Here is a 24,125-nt window from a genome sequence, read left to right as displayed (position 1 = left end):
AACCCAATAGCTTTTGGATGAGGTCTTTTGACCTCTTATAGTGGGGGGGGGGGGGGGGGGGGGGTTAGGGCGTGTCACTGTTTCTGTCTCTCTATCCCCCTACTATATTTTCTTTTCCAGATTGTTTTCTGCCTTTGTCTTTGATTGAGATCACTTGATTTTGTCTCGGCCCTGGCTGGTGCCATTGGCTGAGAGTGAAACACTCGAATTTAGTACATATTAGTTTTGGGAGATGACATTTTATTTCCTTGTAAATCATCTCTCTTTTGTATACTGTTATAGTTTTTGTCTTGAATGCATTTTAGAAACATTTGAATACGTTGTTATTTTTAGTGGGATTTTGTGCTTGTCAGGACAAGACTTTTAAGTGATCTCAAACTAAGTACATTTATTGTTTGCTTTTGGAATCTACTTCTGTCCTGTGCTTGAACCAGTGCTTTTTATTGTTAATCTTGAATTTCTTTTAATATTCCATTTTCTTCTTTTTACTGGCTCTGAAATGACATTTAAGTGTCGCAAGCGTCTTAAAGGCAAACAACAAGCAATTGCATGCTACCCTTCAGATAGGGTGGGCAGTTAGTCTATTACAAAGTATTTTCTTCTAGATTTACTAGGCTTTAAACTCAGTCTATTTACATGCGAGCAAAGTTCTCTACCAGTAGCTCTTTCTGGACCTTATATTCCATTGCCACATGCTCTAATGCTTTCATAAAAAAAAACCCCACTTAAATCGTGAGCTCAGGTCCTTAGCCAACAGCATCACTGAACATGGAGGACAAGAAGCGAAGACTATGCACTATTATAATTTATTTTGACAGAGATAGTGTTGTTACTAGTCAGGTACTTAATTCCGTGTATGATCAGTAAATGTGAATAAAGAGCATTTTATACGGACTCAACTCAGTGCCACCCATTGTGGAATCGGAATCTGAACCCTTGACTTACGAGTTGGGAGACAGGTGTTGTACCACTGAACCACAAAGCTGGAAAAATGTAATATCACTGGTTGATATGTAACACTGTACAAATCAAATATTCAGCTTTTTTAAAAAAGAAATTGGACTGAGGAGTTGCATGATACTACAGTAAGATATTTGGTTCGTAATCTTGAGGTGGACACACATGTGTCATGCTATTTGGTCTTGATTTAATCATCTAGACCTGGTTCGTTGGGTGTTCATATGGCAACCTTGTAAATCATTTCCTCATAGGGATTAAGAGTTTACCATAAAGAAGGTGATGACAAATTTAGAGGACTAAAAGACTTCCCATAAAAGCATAAATATTTATTATTAATTTATAAAATCCAGATTAATACTTCCTGATTGAAATGATAATCATAATCATATAATGGATTAGAGGATTAGAAGCTTCATTTTAATTTATAAAGACAAAGGAGGTTGTCTCTGTGTCAACAAAACACGATGAATGAGACACCAAAGACGAGAGAGAGTTGAGAGATTGTTTGAATTTGAAATGACAACAAAGAAACAAGACACATTCGTCACATCACATCATGGTCATTTTATTAAGTATCGGATGAATGAAAACATAAAAAGTTCAAACTTTGAGGTCTCACAACCACCTGAATCATAGCCGGGTCAAACAACAATAAAAAATTGGAAATACAATAAAAAAAATGAAAATCATATTCTGCAATTATGCAAAGTTTTATTTAAATCTAAAAACGGATTTTTTAAAAAAATGTTAATATTTGGGTGAAGTTCATAATTAGAATGTTATGTAAAAAATGGATTAGAATCTTCAAATAGGGCTACATTAAAACGAAAAAAAAAATCCCAGAAAATACTTGAGGTTCAATTTGAGAAAGTCTTACTCTAAAAGATTTCAACAAGCCATTTTCATCAGGAAAAAATATTCCAAGAGTCATGAGCAAGCTATTTGAAACCCTTGAGAAACTAAACACACACAAAAGCTGAAATTTGGGGTAATTTTGCGTAACTCTTTGGTATTTAATGTCTCATAAAAATGGTCATTAGCTATCATCATCATCAAGTAATGTTGGACCTGAAAAGGACATTGGCCATCAATGCAATCCAATCCTTCCTATCGTATGATCGTCTCAGAAACCTTATGTAAGCTAAAATGTAAGCTGTACATTTTAAAATATTGCCATGAAATTTTGACAAATTTGTTTTAAAATAATGTTTGTGAAGTTTCAAACCATGATTTCAGACATGCATCAAAGTTCGGGCCCTTTTATTTATTCATTCACCCAATACATCCACACACACTGACACACACACTCATCCACACTTGATAAGTCGTACATTTTAAAATACAATGAGTTTTTTCCATAGTTAAAATTTTAAATAGTGAAAAGAAATGGATAAACCGATACAAATGTTCAAATAAACGCTATGAGGAAAAAAAAAGCGTAGCGAAAGTATAGATCATATCATGAATGAATTGTGATTGGGGATATCAAATTTTTTAAGATCACCAGGAAACTTCATATTTGGTCAGAATCTTTTTTTTTTAAATGCAATATTCTTTGGTCTTAGGTCTTTAGACTATGTCTTGCTTTTTAGAGATGAGTTACGTTTCATATCCGTTTTTGTCTTTCTACTGCCGAGGTGATCATTATTGTCCGTTTGAAAGAACCACATCAAATGACACAACAGACTTTCAAAATTTTATTTTAAAGAGATATTTATTTACATTTTTTAAAAGTCTCTTGTAACATCTAAATTTTTGTCCTTAAATAATCTTTGGTTTTGTTTTATCATTCATTTTTATTTTCATGCAGAAGAAATCTAAAGAAGAAAAAAATACAAGATAGGAAAAATAAAATCACAAAATTTATTCATATTTAAAATTGCAAGAAAGAAAAAAGAAAAAAAAACGGGCATGCAAAAGCTGGAAGTTTTCACTGCAGATTTTTCAGACCACACAATTATATATAAAGTGTTCTCCACACATCCCTTTCTTTTCAATACACATTAGGTAAGCACTGCTACTCACTGCCGAATTCATGAAAACATCCTGCATTTGTATCTAAATAATGCATTCAGTAACATCTGTACAGACTGAACGCATTGAGATGATGGTTATTTTCTATACAATTGAAAGTAGTTTCTTTACATGCCCAAATTGTTGAGTGTCCAACAAAGCTCAGATGATAAGAAATCACTATTATTATTACACGTTTATTACAAAGATTTGATCTGAAAGAAATTTTGCGTCATTTATTATTCTGAAGATATTAAAATTTTTAACACAAAGATTATTATTGTAGAATTATAAATTACATTACAATGTTTGTTTTTATGAAATTATTAAAAATTATCAACTGAATCCGAGAAATCAAACTGACTGCAAGGGTTAATAAAAACGGCTATGTGGTGTTTGGTCTGACATTTGCCTTCTGACCAGAAGATCAGGGTTCAAATCCTAGTCAGAGCGGTGCATAGTTTAGTCCTTGGAAAACGCTCTTTACTCACATTTTCTCCCTGCACTCAGGTGTAATATGAGAACCTGGCTATTAAAACCGTTGTCTCTGTCGGAAAAAAAATGGTAACATTGCCTAACAGGTGTCATGAGTCATGTCTCGTTCTTCATGTTAAGTGGTGCTGTTGGTGAGGGACCTTGAGTAAAGCGCAGTGAGCATGTTGACTAGAAATTGCGCTATATAAGTGCTAAGAAAAAAAACAACTGAGGACATTTTTCTAATTAAATATGCATAAAAATTATTAAATCTTCTTTTAGTCAAAAAGTTCCGTTAGGTTTCCACTTCAGAATACCTTGGCAGTTTGTTTTTTTCATAAAACTGCTTTGACTATTGGATTTGCAATGATTCTTTTGCCACTACGGGCATTAAGTAAAATAGTGCGGCTATGTGGTCTTGTGGTATGACACTCGCTTTCGGATCGGAGGGTCCTGGGTTCGAGCCTCGCTCTTTACTTACAGCACCACTTAACATGAAGAACAAGACATAACACCTGTTAGGCAATGTTACCATTTTTTCAGACAGAGACAAGGCTCTTTACTCACATTCTCTCACCATACTCGGGGGTGTAATATGAGTACCTGGCCGTCAACAGCATTGTCTCTTGTCGGAAAAAACCTAACAGGCGTCATGTCTTGTCCTAAATTTTAAATGTTGCTGTTGGACAGGGACCCGTTGCAAAGCGCTTTGAGCACGTTTAGTGGATACTGCGCTATATAAAAGCTCAATTTTTTTTTAAATAGTCAGTCTACAAGGAAAACAAAGTGATGTCAATTTATACCATAAATCTCAACTTATTCTCCCCATGAATTGGGTTTATATTTTCTATACACAATGTGGAAGATCTTTCAGACTCGGATCTCATAAAGTTACCCATGCGTCAAGCCAGTGAACAAACACATTCTTGCTCATATTGGGTCAGACACTTGAGCAACACATCAAAATGTCAAACGCAATTATTGACAATTGTATTTTTCAGTATGTTTTTAGTAAAACAATTAAATTCAAATGATCGTTTTCGGTTCAATTATTTTTCATAATTTGCAGTCTGCATTGTTATAACTTGAACTTTGGATCCTAGTTTACAGTTTTATTTGCTTTGTTAATTGACAGAAGTCATCTGAGATAGTTTGCGCAGTGTAGCAGTAGCAGGGTTTTCTATAACAGTGTTGAGCCCTGCACAAGGTATTCGAGATTTTAAAAACAAAATATTGATTTCAGTGTAAGCCGTCCGTAATTTTGACAAAATTTCTAAGATAAGTTTCTGTTTTTAAGGGTTTTACAGCGCTGACACATTTAAGTCAAATCAGCGCCAGTAAAAAAATAAGAAAATGGGATAGTAAAAGGTTCTAGAATTACAATTAACGTACCCAAGATAAAGTACGACAAAGGGGAATAGTGTAAATAGGGAATATGTGTGTGCAGATTCCAAGAGCTTTCCATCAATGTACTTAGTTTGAGATCACCTAAAGTCTCATCCAGACACGAGCACAGGATCACACTAGGAGAAATACACCCAAATTCTTACATTATACATACAAAACAACAAATTTAATAATACATAACAGAGAGATGATTTACAAGGAAGTAAAAAATATCTCCAAAAAAAAATAACAATACATTTGGCTGTTTCCCTCCCAGCCAAGGCTAGGACAAAACCAAGTACATAATCTCATTCCAAAACAAAGACAGAAGGCAAATTGGAAAACAACTATAGAGGGATAGAAGACAGTTAGTGCCTCACTGCCCACCACGGGAGGTCAGGAACCCCACCCTGAAATTTCTAAGCTAAATTGAAGCTTTGACCCAAAATTAATAATAATAATGAATACACACCATTTTGGTATATGCAAATACGGTATTTGTTTATTCAAGAGAATATCACCACTGAAAAAAAGGGGAAACAATGTAGACTTGTGCTATAAAATCATTCTTTTGTCATTGCAATTGGATATTCCAATTTATTGCAAAAAGTATTGGAAAAGTATTAGAACAGAAGTGAAGAAAAAAATGATTATGTTATTCTCACTAACCCTGCCATGTTATATCAAATACACAAGCTGTGTTTTCTGACATAAGATTACGACTATGACTGAGTATGTATACATTTGTCGCAGAGACTTTCTGTTGTTAAGATATCGTCTTAAAATAAATGTGGCCTTTGTGGCCTTTGCTGATTTAATCAACTTCCTGGTCAATGATCTGTGCCATAGTCATATTGTTTTTGGTTACTGGACCAATAGCCTTTATTATTATTATTATTATTATTATTATTATTATTATTATTATTATTATTATTATTATTATTATTATTATTACTCAGACATTTGTTATTCTGTCGATATGATAAATTAGCAATATTAAAGGAATGAAAGTGAAAGTAACATCATTATTATAGATTCTTATATATAAGAAACCAAATGAATTTTAGTAAAATAAATATACGTTCACTTCACTGTATTCCTACTTTCGCACCACCCTGAATGTTAGCTTATGGTTATCATAGGAAGGCTCACTGGTATCGATAGGTTGGTGATAGTTATATGATAATCGGTTTTATAATATGGCTGGTAAAATATTATGACAATGACAATAATTCATTGATTGACAAAATTCACAGGTGTAAAAGTGAAGGCTGTAGCATTTGGTGACATTTGCTGCATTTGACCACTGTCAAGGTGGTGATATGTATTCACTAAATATAGAAAATATTATTCGTGTAACAATAATGTTAATAATATTATTCGTATTTTTTATATCACTTGATACAGTTATTGCAAACAAAAAATTATAAAATAGGATCGCACAAAACAAAAGAAAACATTAAATTTGTTAATAACTAACACTTTATTAGTTCAAATTTCACATCACAGTCACTCAATCATGAACTACAAGTTTTTTTAAAAATCACTCCAATCTTAATTAAAACTGCCCTATATTGTTGCATACTCTTTCTCGGTGTGTCTTTTTTACGAAACCCGCCGAAACCCGACGAATCCCGACGAAGTTATGGGAAGAAAGTAGCAGTGGGGATTGAACCTGGAACTCAGGGAAGTGTACACAATTGGGGACTGAACCTGGGACTGGGTTTCGGCGTGTTTTGTAAAAAAGAATTAGTGCTTTTTTACGAAACCCGACAATATCCAGCAAAGTTATGGGAAGTAGACAACTTTGGGGAGTAAACCCGAGACTCAGGGAAGTGTACACTAGTCGGGAGTGAACCTGAGACTAAGGTTATCGGCGGGTTTCGTAAAAAAGACACACCCCTCTTTCTTCTGTTTTCTTATTCATAAAATTTCTGCCTCAAATTTCTCTCTCAATTTCTCCAATTTATCACTTCTTAATTACCATGCAAGCAACATAATTTCGCATATTGAAATAACAAAACAAAACAAAATTACAACCTTCATAACTAGAATCTACATTATAATGTATTTAGCAGTTTACCCATTTTCACATGAGTACCTTATTCACAGGGATGTTTTGAGTGGTCTAGTCCAGACCTAGCACCATTCATTAAAAAAAAAAAACTAAGAACAGAAAAATATTTGTTTTAAAATTCTATAATGCATTAGTTCAATAATGCATCTTTAATTATATGATGCTTTGGAGAAGAGGAAGTAAATGAGCATTAATCTTATACACCCTTTTTCTAGGTTTGTTTGTTTTGTTTCAAGTTAATATGTAATTCTGTCCTGAATTCAAAGATAAAGCATTGCTTTTTAGTGTCTAAGTCTAAGGTAAAGATTAGTTTCATTTTATTTGGAGATTGAATAAGAGAGAATGGCAATGGAATTTTTTGAAAATTTAGAACGCAGGAGCAAAAAAAAATCTTTAATTTACATTCACAGTTGAAAATTGTTCTGGTCGGTGAAACCAAGCCTGGGATTCGGGATGACGTTATCTTTACTGATGCATAGACATTCAATATTTGGGTCTCGGGTATAAATGAACCAACAGCCAATGATCTATACATTAAATTTTCATCTTTTAGGTAATAAAATTAGTAAGGCTTGCACATATGGTCAAAATTTAACATTGCATAGAGCACAGTTAATATAAAGACCAGCCAAACGTCAAATTCTGACCATGGCATTTTGTCATTCAACATCGTTTATCAATATCATGTTGGATTGGAAACGCTTGGTGACATAGGTATGATTAGAATGAGACTAGTGACTAATGCCTCAGAGAATGAGCAAACAGACTAGTTTTGCTGTAAAACAGTTTGTGAGTAGATCAGTAATAAAAAAAATCGAGATTGTCTTGCCTTCAATGTATCTCGATTGCCAGAGATAACTTAAAGGTGAAGAGTTCATGCTTTATTTTTTAAAAAGAGGCAAATAGATAATTAGTAACTTTGGAGATCTTTATTATTTAATGGACCTGAAAAGATCAAGAATAAATGTCAACATAGAATAATTAACTTTCTTTGCTCCTCATTTCACACATTGTTTTGATAGCCAGATTTACTTCTTAGAATCAATTACCCAAAAGTTAGTCTATTTATAATTAACACAAAGCCAAATAGGGTAATAACTGCCTGCTCTTGGCAGTGATTGGATTGTTATTACCCTTTTATATCACCGAGTGCTTTTTTTGCATACAAGCAGTAAATTAGATGGCAATGCTGAAATAAGGAAGATATTACAATGATATGAAAAGAAATGCTGCACAAACAAATTTGGTGCTGTCAATCAGGATTTGACTTAACGTTGTAACAAAACAAAATAATAAAAACAAAGGCTAGACATATGTTTATACAATATCATCATAGAATAATACGATACCATTATCATACATGTAAGACATTACAAACTCGAATAGTATACTATATATACACATTGTGCTGCAGTTTGTATTATTAATTCTTGGAATAATATGAAGATAATAGCATTCATCATAGTAATACTAGTGGTGTATAAAATATAAACCATGTATTATTATTAATAACGTCGGTATAAAAATATTCACAATGGATTAAAAAAAGGAATTTTTGCTGCATTGTGAGAATGATTGTTAGGAATCAAATTTACAATGCACGTAAATGACTGTGATGGGGTGGATAGAAATGACTAATTTTAAAACACAATGGTGAAGGATAATGGTGATGGCTTCAGTTTATCAACATAACATTTTGAACATTTTGGGCTCTACCTTTCTAAGGGATAGATTGATGCATGTCTTAGCTAATATATGACAGCGATTTTCACAATCTAAACTGTGGCTGTAGTATAAACGGTGCATTCTTGGACTCACAATAGAAAAGTAATTAGGCCTGAGGGTTTGAACCAGAGATTAATAAATACCTTGATTGTATGCCTTTATGAATGGCATTATTTGGCTTACAGTTTCCCCTACCAATCAAGTATTGAATGGGTTGCTGTGTCTTTAAGAATTGTCAAAAAGTACTTTACGAAAGACTAGCATCCTTTCCATTGAGAGGCAAGAAAAAAAAGTTATTATCCATTTAGTGCTCCAAAAACTGGAATAATTCCAACTCTGAAAGTTTACTTCACTTACCAATGATCATCCGGTTTTCATGTTTATTTATCACAATTTTTTATGTAGCATTTCTTTTTTCAAAAATAAAGAAACTTGAACATTCAAACTATGAATTTCTGTATATCATTTCTAGTTTGAATCCAACGGATTCAAAATTAACAAACTGCTCATTTTCAATGAACCCCGGTTAATGTCCATTTAAAAAAAAAATATGCATCTAGAAGAGCTTTAGTTAAATCTATTATACCACGCCATTCTTAGAACCTTATTAGAGTGAGAAATTAAAGTGAGTTAGTGTGACAACAAAAAGATTTATAGCGAATTAGATACAGTTAATTGTCATTAAAATTGACAATATGCAAAGTTTGTGGAAACGCTGGGGGGGGGGGGGTGAATAATGAGGTTTGGCTTAGTCTTTCTATCAGTCCTACAACATCAGCCATCGCTTAAAGTCATTCTTGATTTGAGTGAAGTAATGTAAGTGCTTTACCTAAAGACACAGTACCAATGCTAGAGCCTCTTTGTCCCTATTTCTCAACATGTCACTGGTCACACTACTATCGTTTGACTGTTTTCATCAAATTTTGTATTGCTAGGTTATGAAACCACACAAATGTAATACAAAGCAACCATATAACATTTGAATTGTGTATCCAACAAGCCATTTTGTTTGCCATGAGTATTATTGAACTGTAATTTCGAGCTACAATCTATGATCATTCTGTTATAATATCTCTTTTTTTACATTCAAACCAACAGGTGGATGAATGATTCTACCAAAACAGTTTACTTCCTCATTTTACTGTCAACAAATACCACCGTTCCATAATGATGATATGAATAATGAACGTTGTAATTGATAATAAAATGTCTAGAGTTGCAGGCACTGTTATTGATATTATTTACATTAGAGTTGAGAGGAAAATTACTACATTACACGGAATGGGATAAGAGTGATAATAAAGATGGCTTGTTGTGACACGGTTTAAATGTTTGCTTGAACTTGAACCAGACAACAATTGACTGACTGACCAAGGAAAGGAGAATAGTAACACAGACATTCCTTGCCCTAAAAATTTGGCTTTGCGATATTTTGGTATGACACTCGCATTAGGACATGTAGGCCCGGGTACTAAAAGCTCTAGTACTTTATGTTGGACAGGAGAGGTAGCTTGCTGCTGGGATCTTCTTCTATTAATAATTCCCCTTTGTTTTGCTATTACTTCAGGGCTTGTGACTAAAAACGTATTCTAGAATTATTACAACTATATATTTCTGTCTGGTGTGTTGCATAATTGAATGTACTATGTTTCTCTTCTTAGACACTGAAAAAAAAAAAACTAAAATTGACACACGTTGTGTAACGTTTGGAACTGGCTGGTTTAGTTTTCTACTTACTGTTCTCTTTTCCTCAGCAAGATAATAAATCTTATAAATCTCAAGTGAGCACAAGGATGAAGCCCTGTCATATGAATAGCCAACTATGGCCAACGTCAGTTTCCTTTTGTTGTCTGTCACTATTTGAGTAGCACCCAACTATGTATTTATTGCACTGATATCTATAAATCAATGAGTTGTATTATACGAGTAACTCACAGCTACGAAGAAGAAATCAGACTGGTTTTTTTTTTGACCAAATTATTTGCTGAAGCACTTTGATATACTCTGGGGGGTTTACTTAATTGTTAACATAATATTAATTAACACAGAATATCAAATCCTATGAACGCAAATAGTATTGACTGCTGAGAAAACATTTCTCTTGATATGCAACGCTTTGAGAACAACTGGCTTAGCACTTATCTATATTTTTTTCATTTTCTCTGTGGAATTTGGGGGTGGGGCGGGGGAGGGTAACTATCAACAGTTTCTCTTTTCGAGTTGAAGCTTATAGTTATCTAAAAAAAAAAGTTTAAATACATTTTTAGCTACATGGCAACTATTATCAAATTTTAATGTCTTTCTCAATTTTTAATGGTTTTGCTCTTTTGCGACTGTTTTTTAACGTTTTACTTAAGAGATGCTACCTCATTCACGATTATTTCATCTTTTTAATGGAGTTTGAAAGAAGATACAAGCAAGTAAATTTATACTAAAAGCAGGTCCTCTCTTTAATTAAAAAAAGATAAAGTTAAAAAACAAAAAACAAATAAAAAATAACATTAAAAAAAAAAGATGCATAAGAAGGTACTCAAAAAATGAAAGGGTTGGGGGGGGGGGGGAGGGGGAATCTCCATTATGCCCATATCTAGAATTAGTGAGCCAACATCATATTGCAAGCTTCAACAAATTCCAAACATTCTGACAACATAGCTTAGAGCTGCAAAACAATGTCATGATGGTTGACTAAGATGATGACAAATATGATGTGCAATGACATTGTAAAAAGATGACTAAGAAAATTATGTTAAAAGAAATATAAATTTTTGCCCTCAGTGCCTTTCTTGTTCAAAATTATGAGACAGTATTCTTGGTGATGATCAAATGAGTGTTCATATTCCCGATTCAATTTTCTAATTTACAAAGAACTCTGCAAAAATAACAGGATCATCTAAATTATTTACAATTAGTTTTCTCCCATCCCCTTAACCATTGCCCTCGTTCCAAACCATTCAAAGATAATACAAACAGTATAGTTATGTTAATTTAGTGTTTAAAAACAGAATGCCCAATCACACACCAATAGTTAAACATGCGCTTACTTTAGACACTTGTTTCGAAGAATTAATTTTAGTCGCCTATATTTCTTCAAATACCCACTTTGAACATTATCAGAAAGCATATCTAATCTGTTCATAAAAACACTACTAGAAGAACACTATATAACTTTTAATGAAATTCTTAGACCAATCATTCTAAGACAAAATAATAGATGTAAACAAGAAAGAAGACGAGCTAAGTCTGATTTTTTTTTTTACATATATATATATATAGCTTTCTTTTAAATGACTACAACGATGTTTCATACAGAGCAGCATGTTTTGTACCCATCAGCAAATCAAGAACTAGGCTCTGTTTGGAAGCCATGGAACATATAAATGAACGAGTATATCCTCTCAAAACAAGAAGAAATCATTCATGCATTACACAGATTGATGAAAAAAAAATTATCAAAGCATTGATAAAAATACCAGCATACTTCAAACCAGCCCAATTGATATAACATTCAAAACCATCATTGTTTTTATTCATAACCCCATACACTTGTACAAATATATACAGAAACAATATATCCTTTAGATGTACCATCATTTAGAACAAACCTAAAAGGTGAGCTTTTCATTTGAATTGCCATTACACCAATTGCATCATCAGCAGCTACGTAGATTATGAAATCTTTAAGGTGTTACAAACAAACATGAAGATTGACGCACCATTATATTTAGAACTAATAATTTAAAGATAATAAGTTTACTTATATGCTGGACTAGCTTCGAACGAGGAAAATTGAAGCAAATAAAATCAGTAATATCAAAATTTCAGTGACAGAAAAACTCAATTGTTATATTATATAAATTGCATTGTTGTAAATAACCATAGCAAGAGAGACTAATAAATAATTAAAAGATTAAACTTTCCACCATCCATACTTATATGTAAGTTTGAATGATTATGTTTTAGCAATTTTAGTTTTAGTGTTTTAGCCTTTATGAAATGATTTAGTGGATAAACCTCATAAAGTATAACATTATACAAGTGTTCATTTCATATATTATAAACAAATTTTGGTTGAGATCAAAATCAATCAAGGCCCGTATTAGTATTATTCATCTCTAACGTTTCCCTTACACAAACACCATCTAACAAACTCGTCAGCTGCAACCCCATGTTATGCATTGTTGCAATCAAATCCAATAAAATACTCTATCTACCTACATAACAATGGTTTAATATACAAGGATCAACTCGTCATTGAAATGAGGTTTTTTGTTTGAATCCTCCCGATTGCCTTAATCTTGTATTATGTCATTAAGAACTAGATGTCGATAATTGAATCTATATTTAAAGATAAAACAAAGAACGCCCAATCACCTCATTGTCGATCTCAAAATATTGCCAAGCTTTACGGAGAACAATGAATTTAGTTCCATAGACTGCAACATGCTAACATGTTGCATTTCTTATTACTTTAAATCATTTTTTTTTTTTTGCCATCTGAGTCAATATGACATACTGCCAGATTGAGACAATGGATCAAATTAATTGACAGGTCACATGATTTTTAGGCAAGCTGTTCCATGATGCTAATTATAATATGTTGTTAATAAATGGCATATGTGACCCCCCATCTCGCGGCGGTTTTAAATTCAGGTAACATTGGTGCTGAAAATTTAATTTAATGTTAAATATATGAAATTTTTATTCATTGTAAATGTTTTATTGAGATGAATGAACATAGTATAGTAACTTAAGCTTTTCTTTTTTTTTTTACAACATATTGTAACTTAAGAAGTCACTTTTTACCATTTTTAACCTGCCATAATATCAGTTTGAGGCAGTGATCCACATAATATTGTACACAACCGTTGTTAAGCATATGACCAGCCAGCTGGGACCCAATGCGGTTCCTTCTCTATCCTGGCTGCAATGGTGATCAAATCCAACATGGCTGTTTGAAGGTCGTCATTAATAATGGTAGCATCAAAAAGATGGCTGTACCGTTCCTCCATTCTCGACGACAATTCCACAATGTCTTTGAGCTCTTCTAACTGTAAAAGAAACGAATTCAAAATTTGGATATGGATAGTTAAACAAAATTGGTTGGTAAAATTGTATTTTCTCACTAATCGAGTTGAAGGTCTGGCATACACAAAACGGGATTTGCAGACAAAATTGGTTGAACCAGATATTATATCAATAGACCAAAAGTCAAGCTCTTATTTTTGTTTTTCCTTTCCACCTTTTTTTAACAACTCACAATCATTTTTTAAAAAGTTAATCTTCATACTATAAGTAAATTGGAAAAAACGAATTCCAAATCGCTATTTATATGGCCAATATTTTCTTTTAAAAATTGATTTGCAAGGGCTTGATTATAGCACTACATAATGGCTGAAATTATTACTTGTGTCACTTGACTAGTACAAGAAGTAATCGATTAATCTTTTCCCTTTATGACATAAGGAATACAATTCAGCAATGAAAGACAATGTTAGACATAAGTGAAGACTACTCTATGAGTATTTAAATCAATAAAATAATTGTCTGTTTGTTTAAACCATAATATATCGAAACTGAAAGTAGATAACCATGTCCATTAAATGTTGGGTTATTCGGAGTTGTTTTATTGTAGGTACATTTTAGAAAGTAGCTACAGTTTTGTAAAATGAGAGACAAAGCCATATCTATTTAAACAGTAAATAAATAATCTAAAAATGGGTAGCTATGGTCTTTAGGAGAAAAAAAACATCAACTAGATAGCCATCCATGTAGGGCTAGACATGATGCATGTGAAGTGCTATTACATTTTTTTTTCAAAGACAAGGCTGTTAATGGCCAAGTCCTTATTCTACATCTGGGTTTGATGGAAAAACGTGAGTAAAGAGGGTTTTTTGTCAAGAACTCAAACGACGGACCCACAGGTCCGAAAAGCAAGTGTCATATCGCATGACCAAAAAGCCGTAAAAACCCCCACAAGAGAAAGCAAGCAGAAAATCGGCATATTGACATTAAAATGATATAATTATTATTGAGTTCAAATTTAAAAAAATAAAAATAAAAGTTAATAACATATCAAGTCAGTATATAAGTATAGGGAAACTCTTAATACAGAAGATTATTTCAAAATTCAAAGAATTGGGTATTACCTTCATGGGCTGGGTTCCATCTGTGACTGTTCCCCGAGCATGTTTGGACATGCGCGTGGATTTCATACTCTCTAACGATGGTGCCTTGATGAAAATGATGAATGGTCGGAGTTCTGGGGTGCGGATGAATTTCAGGGCCTAAAAACGGTGACAAAATGTAAATTCATTGTATGATTAAGTTCTTAAATATTTCAATAAATAAACAATAGATAATAAAACTAGCAGACAGATATAGGCACAAAAAGCGTGTAGCAAAGCAGTACAGTACGGTGTTTATTTCATACCAAGAAGGTACCGACCCTCCGCGCTGTGTGGCCTTGAGTAAGTCATCTCGCCCAAGTTTACTTTGCAGCTCTGCACTGCAGCTGATGTCTGGGTTATTCCAGTCTTCTTTTAAAATAAAACCGAAAGAAAAATTTCCCTTGGAAATGAATATAGGGAAATATTGTCTATTTTTAGTTAGAAAACACATATTATATCAAGTCATCTACAGTCACAATGGTTTGCTTGGAGGAAGATGAGGTGACACGAAAATGATCTCCCTTTAACGCATCAAATTATTTCAACCTTCTAAGTCACTGCTTCAACCAACTGTGGATGACAGACAGGATGAGTCCAGATCGAACATGATATAGAAGTAACTAAATTGACGTCACTCAGCTCTTTGTTGTTGCCATTTTTATGAGTAGTTCTCACTCATGTCTATCAATTAGACCATAAACGTTAAAGGCATACACACAGTTTTGTGTGTTAGTCGTTATATCTGGCTGACGGATGGTGTGATTTTTTTTGCTAAAAGCATAGCATTACTTATCCTATCAAAAAGGTAACATGAAATTGCCGATTTAATTCAGTTTCACAATGAATAAATAAAATAATAATAATAATAATAATAATAATAATAATAATAATAATAATAATAATAATAATAATAATAATAATAATAATAATAATAATAATTATAATAAATGAATAAATATGAACACTTACGTAGCACACTTTTTGCTCATTCACCTTGCCTTATATAGGACCACTAAAAGCTTCATTCATCCCCCCCCCCCCCCCCCATCCCCCCACCCAACAGGCTATGTTACCAGATTTCAATTTCATACGGGACAGGACGCCTTTAAGAAAAATGTTGGTTGTATCATAACGAATATGACGATTTTCCTATAGTTGGTAAGGAGAGGGTTAACTTTGTTACAAGACGAGATATCACAGGTTGATATTACCAGTGCCACAACTAACATAAAACCCAGGTTCCTAAACTCCCAGGTTTAGACCTCTCAAGCAACTCACCTGAGTATGGGGAGCAAGAAGACAGACCTTTCCTCGTTTTATAACAGACTTTATGGACTCAAGGCTTGTTCCATACAAGTTGCCTTTATATTCCCCGTATTCAACAAATCTAGTGATTCAAACAAACATAAATAAATAATAAGATAATTCATAATTTACACCTTGAGCACCAAACTCACTTATGCAAGCTAAATTTCTTAGTTCCTTGATCAGTTGCAATTTCCCTCCTGTTGCAGCTGTGATTAAAGTGCTTTAATACAATGCATTTGTATTATGTTCCAAGGATAGCAAGGAGTCTTCAGTGTCACTTTCATGCCACAGCTCTTACTTACTTATTTATCCAAACCAGCGATCAGCTGAGCTCTAGCTCTCCGGTCGTGTGCCATGACGTAGAGGTTAGACGTCTATTGTAGTTGTTCCGGGTGATTAAACAGTGTTTTACTGATGCCTATATTTGGTGGGGGGAATGTGCATCTCAGGTCTTCAAGAGGTTGACATGCAAGCAAGTGGTGTGTTACTATTTCATTGGGGTGTTGACGTAAGGGGCAGGAAGGGGACGTGTCTTTTGTAATTTTGCTTTCATGGCTGTTGAGCGGTATGTGTTGTGTTCTTAGTTGAAAGATGATGTTTTGCTGGTGGCTTCTGAGCTTATTTAGGCGACCAGTCTTTACGGGAGTGGTCATTTGGGTAAACATATCTACCCGTCGTGTTCATTGCCCAACTGTTCATCCATTCCTATTTCTTATTTGTTTTGATTATTTGTTTCGCTGTGTTTAAGGATACTGGAATTGATGGTTACAAAAGCGTTGATCAGAGTCTGGCTAGTCTGTCTGCATTGCCACAATTCTTAAGGATTTTATTTTATGTCCTTTAAAATATTTATAAATAGCATTTCATGAGGAGTATCAGTTATACATTACATAATTAAAAACAATCAATAACTATAAATAATGAGTTGAAAAACATGTAATTGATATTATATTGAGTTATGTTCTTTGTAGCTATATTTCTCATTATATTTGAAAGCCTCAAACATTATTTAAAATCACTATGTTCAAATATTTCAAACTTATCACATGAATTTAATGTTGTACAATCTAAAGTGAAAACTTTCAATCAAAAGTCTAGATAGATGGGCATGTTATACGTTTTTAGTCATATCAGTGCATGTAGTCTATTCTTTATTTTTTATTGTGCCTGTTATGATTTATCTGTGATTTAAACAGAGCAATTAAAAGGTCATAGCTGTGATTTCGTTATAATTTTTATTGATATAACAAGAGGTGGCGGGAAGGAGCAAGATGGCACAGTGGAATGACCTTAACCTTGTTCCTTGAAGGTAATCGATTTGACTCCCCAAAGATCAGCTGGGTGGCCTTGAGCAAGTCGACTCACGGCACTACAGTTGATGCTTGATAAATGTCAGTATTTCCTTGAAATATACCCCAAAGACAGATTTCCCCATGTGGATGAATAAAGCAAATTTTATTTTTCATTTTTTAACATGTTCTTTTTCAACAATAAAAAAGTTTGAGGTCTTTTACAACTAGCAAAAGAGGTCCCTTACTTTTGAGCAATGATTTGATTTTCCATGTCTTCTCTGGACAGGAAGTTGTATTCTTTCCCATCCTCCTCCATCTCTCTTCTCTCACGACTTGTGTCTGGTGGAAAAAAAAATGATGTTTGTATGCTCGTCATCATCATCATCATCATCATCATCATCATCATCATCATCATCATCATCATCATCATCATCATCATCGTTATTATCATCATTATCATCAAAATCATCATCATCATCATCATCATCATCATCATCATCATCATCATCATCATCATCATTATCACCCCCATCATCCCTATTATCGCCACCATCATCTATTTTATCCATGTCAGTGTTATTACTTTTTATTTGATTTATTACACAACCATGTTCCAATTAAAAAAAAAACATTTTAGGTGAACTTGCTTAAAATGGGTGAAAAGAGTAATAGCAATTATATCATTGCAATTCCATCAACACCATCCCAGTCATCAACATCACCATCACCACGATCATAACAGCTATATCCATTATCATAATATATACTACGCCTTCATCGTAATCATAACAACTGCCATCCTTTATCCACCACAATAACAATCACCATCACCACAATGCTATCAACCCCACAATGAAGAAACATAACAACAATAGAAGCTTACAAGGCACCACCTCTTCAAAGTGGTTAGGGTTGCTTGCCTTTAAACGACGTTTGAGTTCATTTCTACCAACACCGGGTGGACCTACAAATAAAATAATATAAACGATTTATCTTTTCTTCGATTAATACAGAATTCATATAACATTGAAAAGAATGGTTATAATACAGTACGCATTTATCATACAATCATGAAGAAGAACGCATAATAATATTATGCCTATTGAATTTTAATCAAGACTCACCCGTAGTTGTTCAATGGAGCCTCTGTGCAATTCATACCAATACATTTTCATTCTTATTAAATCAACCAAGGTAAAATTAGTTCAGATTGGCTTTTTAACTAAAATTATCCTTCCAAAGAATATTTCTCCTATCTATATATATTATATGGCGGTCAAAGACTTCTATTAGCCTGACTAAATTATTTATGAAATATTTTTAATGCCGAAAATAAATAAATATTTGAAATTGAAATTGAAATTGAAAATTAACTAACTCTGTCATAAAGAGTGTAGCTGTGCACAAGAGGGATTATAAAATTATAATCATATTTCAAAAAATCAAATTAGATTGTTACCAAAAATAAAATAAAGTATAATATAGCATGTTCTTGGCTAGAAGGGCGGTAATAAATTGTTTTCTGTTTGTATTTTGTTCTACTTCTAAATATTCCTGTTCTGTAACCAGCCAAAGTTATGGACATCAAAGTCCAAGAAGTTGTTATTTATATATTCATTTTATTTGTTATTTCAAAAGGTAATCCTTCCACTTAACATTAAGATTTCAATTTATTTTGTCAACAAAATGTTTTTGAATGATAAATATGCTCAAAAGGAACCAAAGATATTATTCTTCCCACTTGTTATTTTGCTCATAACTGAAACTCTACATTGTTTTCTTTTCATAGACATATGTTAATCTATAATTGTGATTTTGTTAACAGGGTGATTGACAAAAACAGTTGGCTGATTTTCAGTGGAAAAACAAGAACTCAAACGTTAAACCATTTATCAAATTTAACATAAAATAACATTTGTCTCAGATACCATCTACATCAAGGATACTTTAAGTGCTTATGGTGTGAAAACCTCGACGTGAAAATCATGGTTTATCATAATAACATGCTTAAAAAAACAATTTCACATTGGCAGTATTGTTAATATTTCAAATATGAATTAACTAGGTGGGGAAAAAAAGAAGAAAAAAGTAATCCCTTAGTAGAAAATTGATTAACCCTCTCCTTAACAGCCGTTTTTCAGAATTTTGTCCAAAATTTTACACTCACTCTAAGCAAAAATAGATTAAGTAATTCAAACAGCAAGTCAACAAATAAATTCTATATTATACAATATTGTCCTGCAAAATGAGCTCTAAATTGCAGTGTCAAGTTTTAGAGCCATAACAAAATATTTTCTTTTAATTTTGTGATGTTAATGTTAATGGTTGCATCGTAACGATTGGGTTGATTTTCCTATGGTTGGTAAGGAGAGGCTTAAGGTCCACATCAGTTTTGGGTGATCCTCTGGCTACTTACCGATGAAGATGATTGGACGAAATGCAGACAAGGGCTGCCTCGGTCGATACAGTTCCACTTCTTCATACGTTGGGATTTCATCTGTGTCAAACTCCGAAAACACTGAAAGTGTATATTATGGCATAAAAGTTAGTCAATATTTACTATCACCAACAACCAATGATCACATAATATATATATTATATATTATGTTAAATTAAACTGATGGCCCAGCATAAGAACTTCCAATTTGTTGTGATACTTCATATTGCACAAAATTGTATAGGCCCAAATGATTTGCAGAAAAAGCGATATTTTCAACCATGTCCACACATACAGTAATTGCAGAGTATCCAATTATATCTACTTCTAAATGGAACTTTTTCAAATTTGAATTTTATTTCCTTGCACATATGTCATAACTCTAACAGTTATAATTTGTTGAAAGTTTAAACGCAAAAATGATGAGAATTATTTGTATTCGAAAATAAGATTTTAATTTGCAATGCCAAAATAATGTATTGAATTCTATATATCAGTGAATCGCGAAAAAATACCTTAGCTTTAAAACACTGACATTAAATATATATGCCATGCTCCCAAACATGAAAATCACCTAAAGTGACAAACATTTACCTCCACTTTGAACTATGTGATACATAGTCTTCCTGAGTCTTTTCTGTTTTGGAATCCTGGGACTGTATCGACAAGGACTTATGGATCCTAAATAGATGCAAAATGTAAATTTATAAGACCACAATACAGAGATTTTTTATGTACCTTTTACACATAATGTGCTCAGTCGGAATCAATCGACCTTATAAAGAAGAAGATTCTCACTATGTTGTATAATTTCTCATGTGGTTTACAAAAGTGGTCTTGGGGTGATAATGATCACAAAACTCTGACTTGGGTGTTGAGTCACAGTCTATGCCAAAAGTAGGCCAAACAAATTATATTTTGTTTTCAAAGTCGTTAGGTCATCTCAGTTTTTCAAATGATTGTGAAGCATTTAATATTCATTATTTAATACTTTTTACTTCATCACCATACATGAAATGAGGTCATTGTACAATCAAATTATTTCATAACCTACTTGGAGGATTCTTTGCTTCTCTCAGCTTGAGCCGTCTCATGACCTCGACACTAAAAGGAAATAGATGGAACATAAAGATTTAATCATTAAAAGGAAATAGATGGAACATAAAGAATTAATGACTAAAAGAAAATATATGGAACATAAAGATTTAATCACTAAAAGGAAATAGATGGAACATAAAGATTCCATCACTAAAATGAAATAGATGATGGACCAAAAAGATTTAATCACTAAAATGAAATAGATGATGGAACAAAAAAGATTTAATCACTAAAAGGAAATAGATGATGGAACAAAAAGATTTAATCACTAAAATGAAATAGATGATGGAACAAAAAAGATTTAATCACTAAAAGGAAATAGATGATGGAACAAAAAGATTTAATCACTAAAATGATATAGGTTATGGAATTAAGGTTTAATCACTAAAAGGAAACGGATGATGGAACAAAAAATATTTAATCACTAAAAGGAAACAGTACGTAAAGATTCAAACACAAACAGTCCAAAACCAAATCATTTCGAAACAGGCCATTCATGTCTAAAGAGTAGATTATCTAAATGTGTGCAAATATAAATGACTTGACACCATCAAGACTAACATCGCGACCATCACAACCACCACCACCACTATCATCATCATAATCATCATCAACAACAACAACAACAACAACAATAAAAATGACCACGCAATTATGTACTTCTTCTTCTTCTTCTTCGTTCCCGTCACGTCACATGGTCAGTCCGGTCTGATGAATGAAGCCCACAGTGGTCCTGAGGTCGTCCTCACTGCCGTACAGCTTCTTTGAGTATGGGGTTGGGTCAGGCCAGAAGTTCCTTCTCAACTGGTTGTATCTTGGATATTCCATTAGGACATGATGTCCATTTTCATTTTCAAGTCCGCAGTCACATTGTCCAGAGGCTCCTGCTCTGGATATCCTCCACATATGTTCCTTTAACTGGTTGTGTCCAGTTCTCAGTCTGAAGATGATGACCTGTTCCTTTCTGTCGAGCACCTTGATTGGGTCATTCATGTTGTATTCTGGGTGCTTCTCTCTCCATCTCTGAGACTGGATAAATTTGGCCATTTTGTTAATTTCTCCTGTTGAGTACGTTGGGGAGGGTTGCTGCATGCGACTGCCTGCCTTTGCCAGTTGGTCAGCGATCAGATTTCCAAGTATCCCACAGTGTCCTGGAATCCACTGCAGTACAATGTTGGTAAACTTGCTTAGCTTCATCAATTATGTACAAATATTCAAAACAATGTGTATTATTCAGTGTGATCGGTTCACTTGATTTACTTGACGATTTGAAAAAGAAATATGTGACCTGTGGTCTCAAGGCGGTATTATATTGAAAAGCACATGAAAAAAATTGAGATCATTGTCAAAATGATCAGAATTAATTTAATCTCTTTGAAGTTAAAGGAATATAACTCAATAGTTCTCAATATGGGGATTTATTTTTATTCAAATTCTTTGATAAAAAATTTAAATTTGAATTTTTATCATCGAGATCACCCAAACATCATACCATTTTGAGACGATTGGTCACAGCTAACAATGAAATAAATTAACAATGACAACAACAACAAAAACAACAACAACAACAGCAACAGTAATAACAACATTGACACCATCTGCTGACGACGCCATACCTTTCTTGGTAGTGTTTGCTGGGTATAATCTTGGCACTGATAGGGATGGGGGTGCCTGGTTTGCTTACCTCCCCTACCTTCATCGCTTGCCACCATGTTGAATCTTCGTCACTGACAATTTCCAAGATGTCACCCATCTGTAGTGATGATAAATTTAACTTTTAACTTTCATGTGGCACATTACCCATTATTTTCTCAAAGTGCTTTATACAAGGCTTGTCAAGCCACCACCAGCGCTTCACGCGTTGACCGAAATATTATGACGGTTTTTTTACAATTGTTTCTCGGGACAGGCATCACTTTTGTCTTCCGTGAATGATGGGAAATGGAAATAAAGAACCTTTTCTAAGAACGCAACTTTTCTTTTTCTACAACCCATAGCGGGCTCAACCCCTGAACCTAAAGGTTACAATCATCGGCTGCACAATTAATATGATTGCATTTAACTCTCTCCTTACCAGACATTTTCAGGATTTTCCCCAAAACTTAACTCTCAACTGACACAAAAATATATTTTTTATCACTCAGACATTTAGCAGCATAATTCTTGCCATACTCAATTTCTTTAGCAAAACATGCTCAACAACAAACTGTTCATTTTCTTTAAATTTTATGATGTACAAAAGAAATTTAAATAAGAAAAATGTCGGTTGTATCGCAACGAATGTGACGATTTCCCTGTAGTTGGTAAGGAGAGGGCTAAGCACTTGTAGCTACAATGGCAAAATAAGCAAATGCGTTTTATTCACTTTGGTATAGACCAAGAAAGCATTTGAATTGTTGAAAGAAAACAACAGTTTGGGACACTATAGATGTAATATGTGATATATAATGTTATATAGATGTTAAAATACAAGGAAATCATCTTATACATAATCAAGACTGTGTTGCACAACAACAAAAACATGAACTGAGAGAGAGAGAGAGAGAGAGAGAGAGAGAGAGAGAGAGAGAGGGGGGGGGGGGAAGAGTTACCAACAATGGGACACAATAATAGCACTAACGGCATCCAGGATATTATATTATTATTGAAAGTGGACGAGTGAAAGAAGCAGTGAAAGTTACTCTTCATTCATTAAGTCGAAAAGTTGGAAATTCGATTTCCTGTGGAGACAACAGGACTTTTATTTATCTTGTGACAGTAGAATCATAACATTGGTCCTGCTCACTTAATACTTATGTCTGACGTAAAAAAAGGACTTTTGAGTGTGATGCCACATTATACTTCAGAGCCATTCAACCAATGGAGCCGGATTTTATTTATCCCGGTTTCTATAGCGTGAAATGAACAATAGCCATTGCTTTTTATCCTTTGGATAGGACGCAAGTTGGAGAGGGGGGGGGGGAGGTAAGAAATGAATCTCGACTGCACCCGGGATCGATCTCGGCTCCTTTACGTGTGAAACGAACACTCTACCAAATGAGCTATCGAGACCCCCCCCCCCCCCCCCCCCCCCCCTTTGCCACCTTATAAATAACCTAATATTTTCTCAACATTGGTATTTAACTCGAAAATTCAAATTTCAAACCCCATACTGACCTTGAAAGCCAGGCCAGCTTCTTTGCATGGAA

At 33.6% G+C, this 24,125-nt stretch overlaps 1 protein-coding gene across 1 annotated transcript in view; it reads right to left on the bottom strand.

The window, feature by feature from the left end:
- Positions 1-13,388: 13,388 nt before the first annotated feature.
- The window catches only part of LOC144958832 (MAGUK p55 subfamily member 7-like), a 52,176-nt gene continuing 41,439 nt past the window's right edge, over positions 13,389-24,125 (bottom strand). Inside the window, exons 10-19 of the mRNA XM_078891057.1 lie at positions 24,094-24,125; positions 22,554-22,690; positions 20,894-20,943; positions 20,434-20,520; positions 19,819-19,920; positions 18,286-18,366; positions 17,648-17,741; positions 16,081-16,189; positions 14,782-14,919; positions 13,389-13,683 (exon numbers count right to left, since the gene is read on the bottom strand). The exon at positions 24,094-24,125 is cut by the window's right edge and continues 49 nt beyond it. Coding sequence (XP_078747183.1) covers positions 13,504-13,683; positions 14,782-14,919; positions 16,081-16,189; positions 17,648-17,741; positions 18,286-18,366; positions 19,819-19,920; positions 20,434-20,520; positions 20,894-20,943; positions 22,554-22,690; positions 24,094-24,125 — 1,010 coding nt within the window. The 3' untranslated portion in view covers positions 13,389-13,503. The remainder of the gene's footprint in view (positions 13,684-14,781; positions 14,920-16,080; positions 16,190-17,647; positions 17,742-18,285; positions 18,367-19,818; positions 19,921-20,433; positions 20,521-20,893; positions 20,944-22,553; positions 22,691-24,093) is intronic.

The sequence above is a fragment of the Berghia stephanieae genome, chromosome 13, assembly GCF_034508935.2.
Source record: "Berghia stephanieae isolate SIO BIC M18660-M18661 chromosome 13, UCSD_Bste_1.3, whole genome shotgun sequence".
Classification (NCBI taxonomy): domain Eukaryota; kingdom Metazoa; phylum Mollusca; class Gastropoda; order Nudibranchia; family Aeolidiidae; genus Berghia; species Berghia stephanieae.
This window is presented reverse-complemented; position numbering and strand designations above follow the sequence as displayed.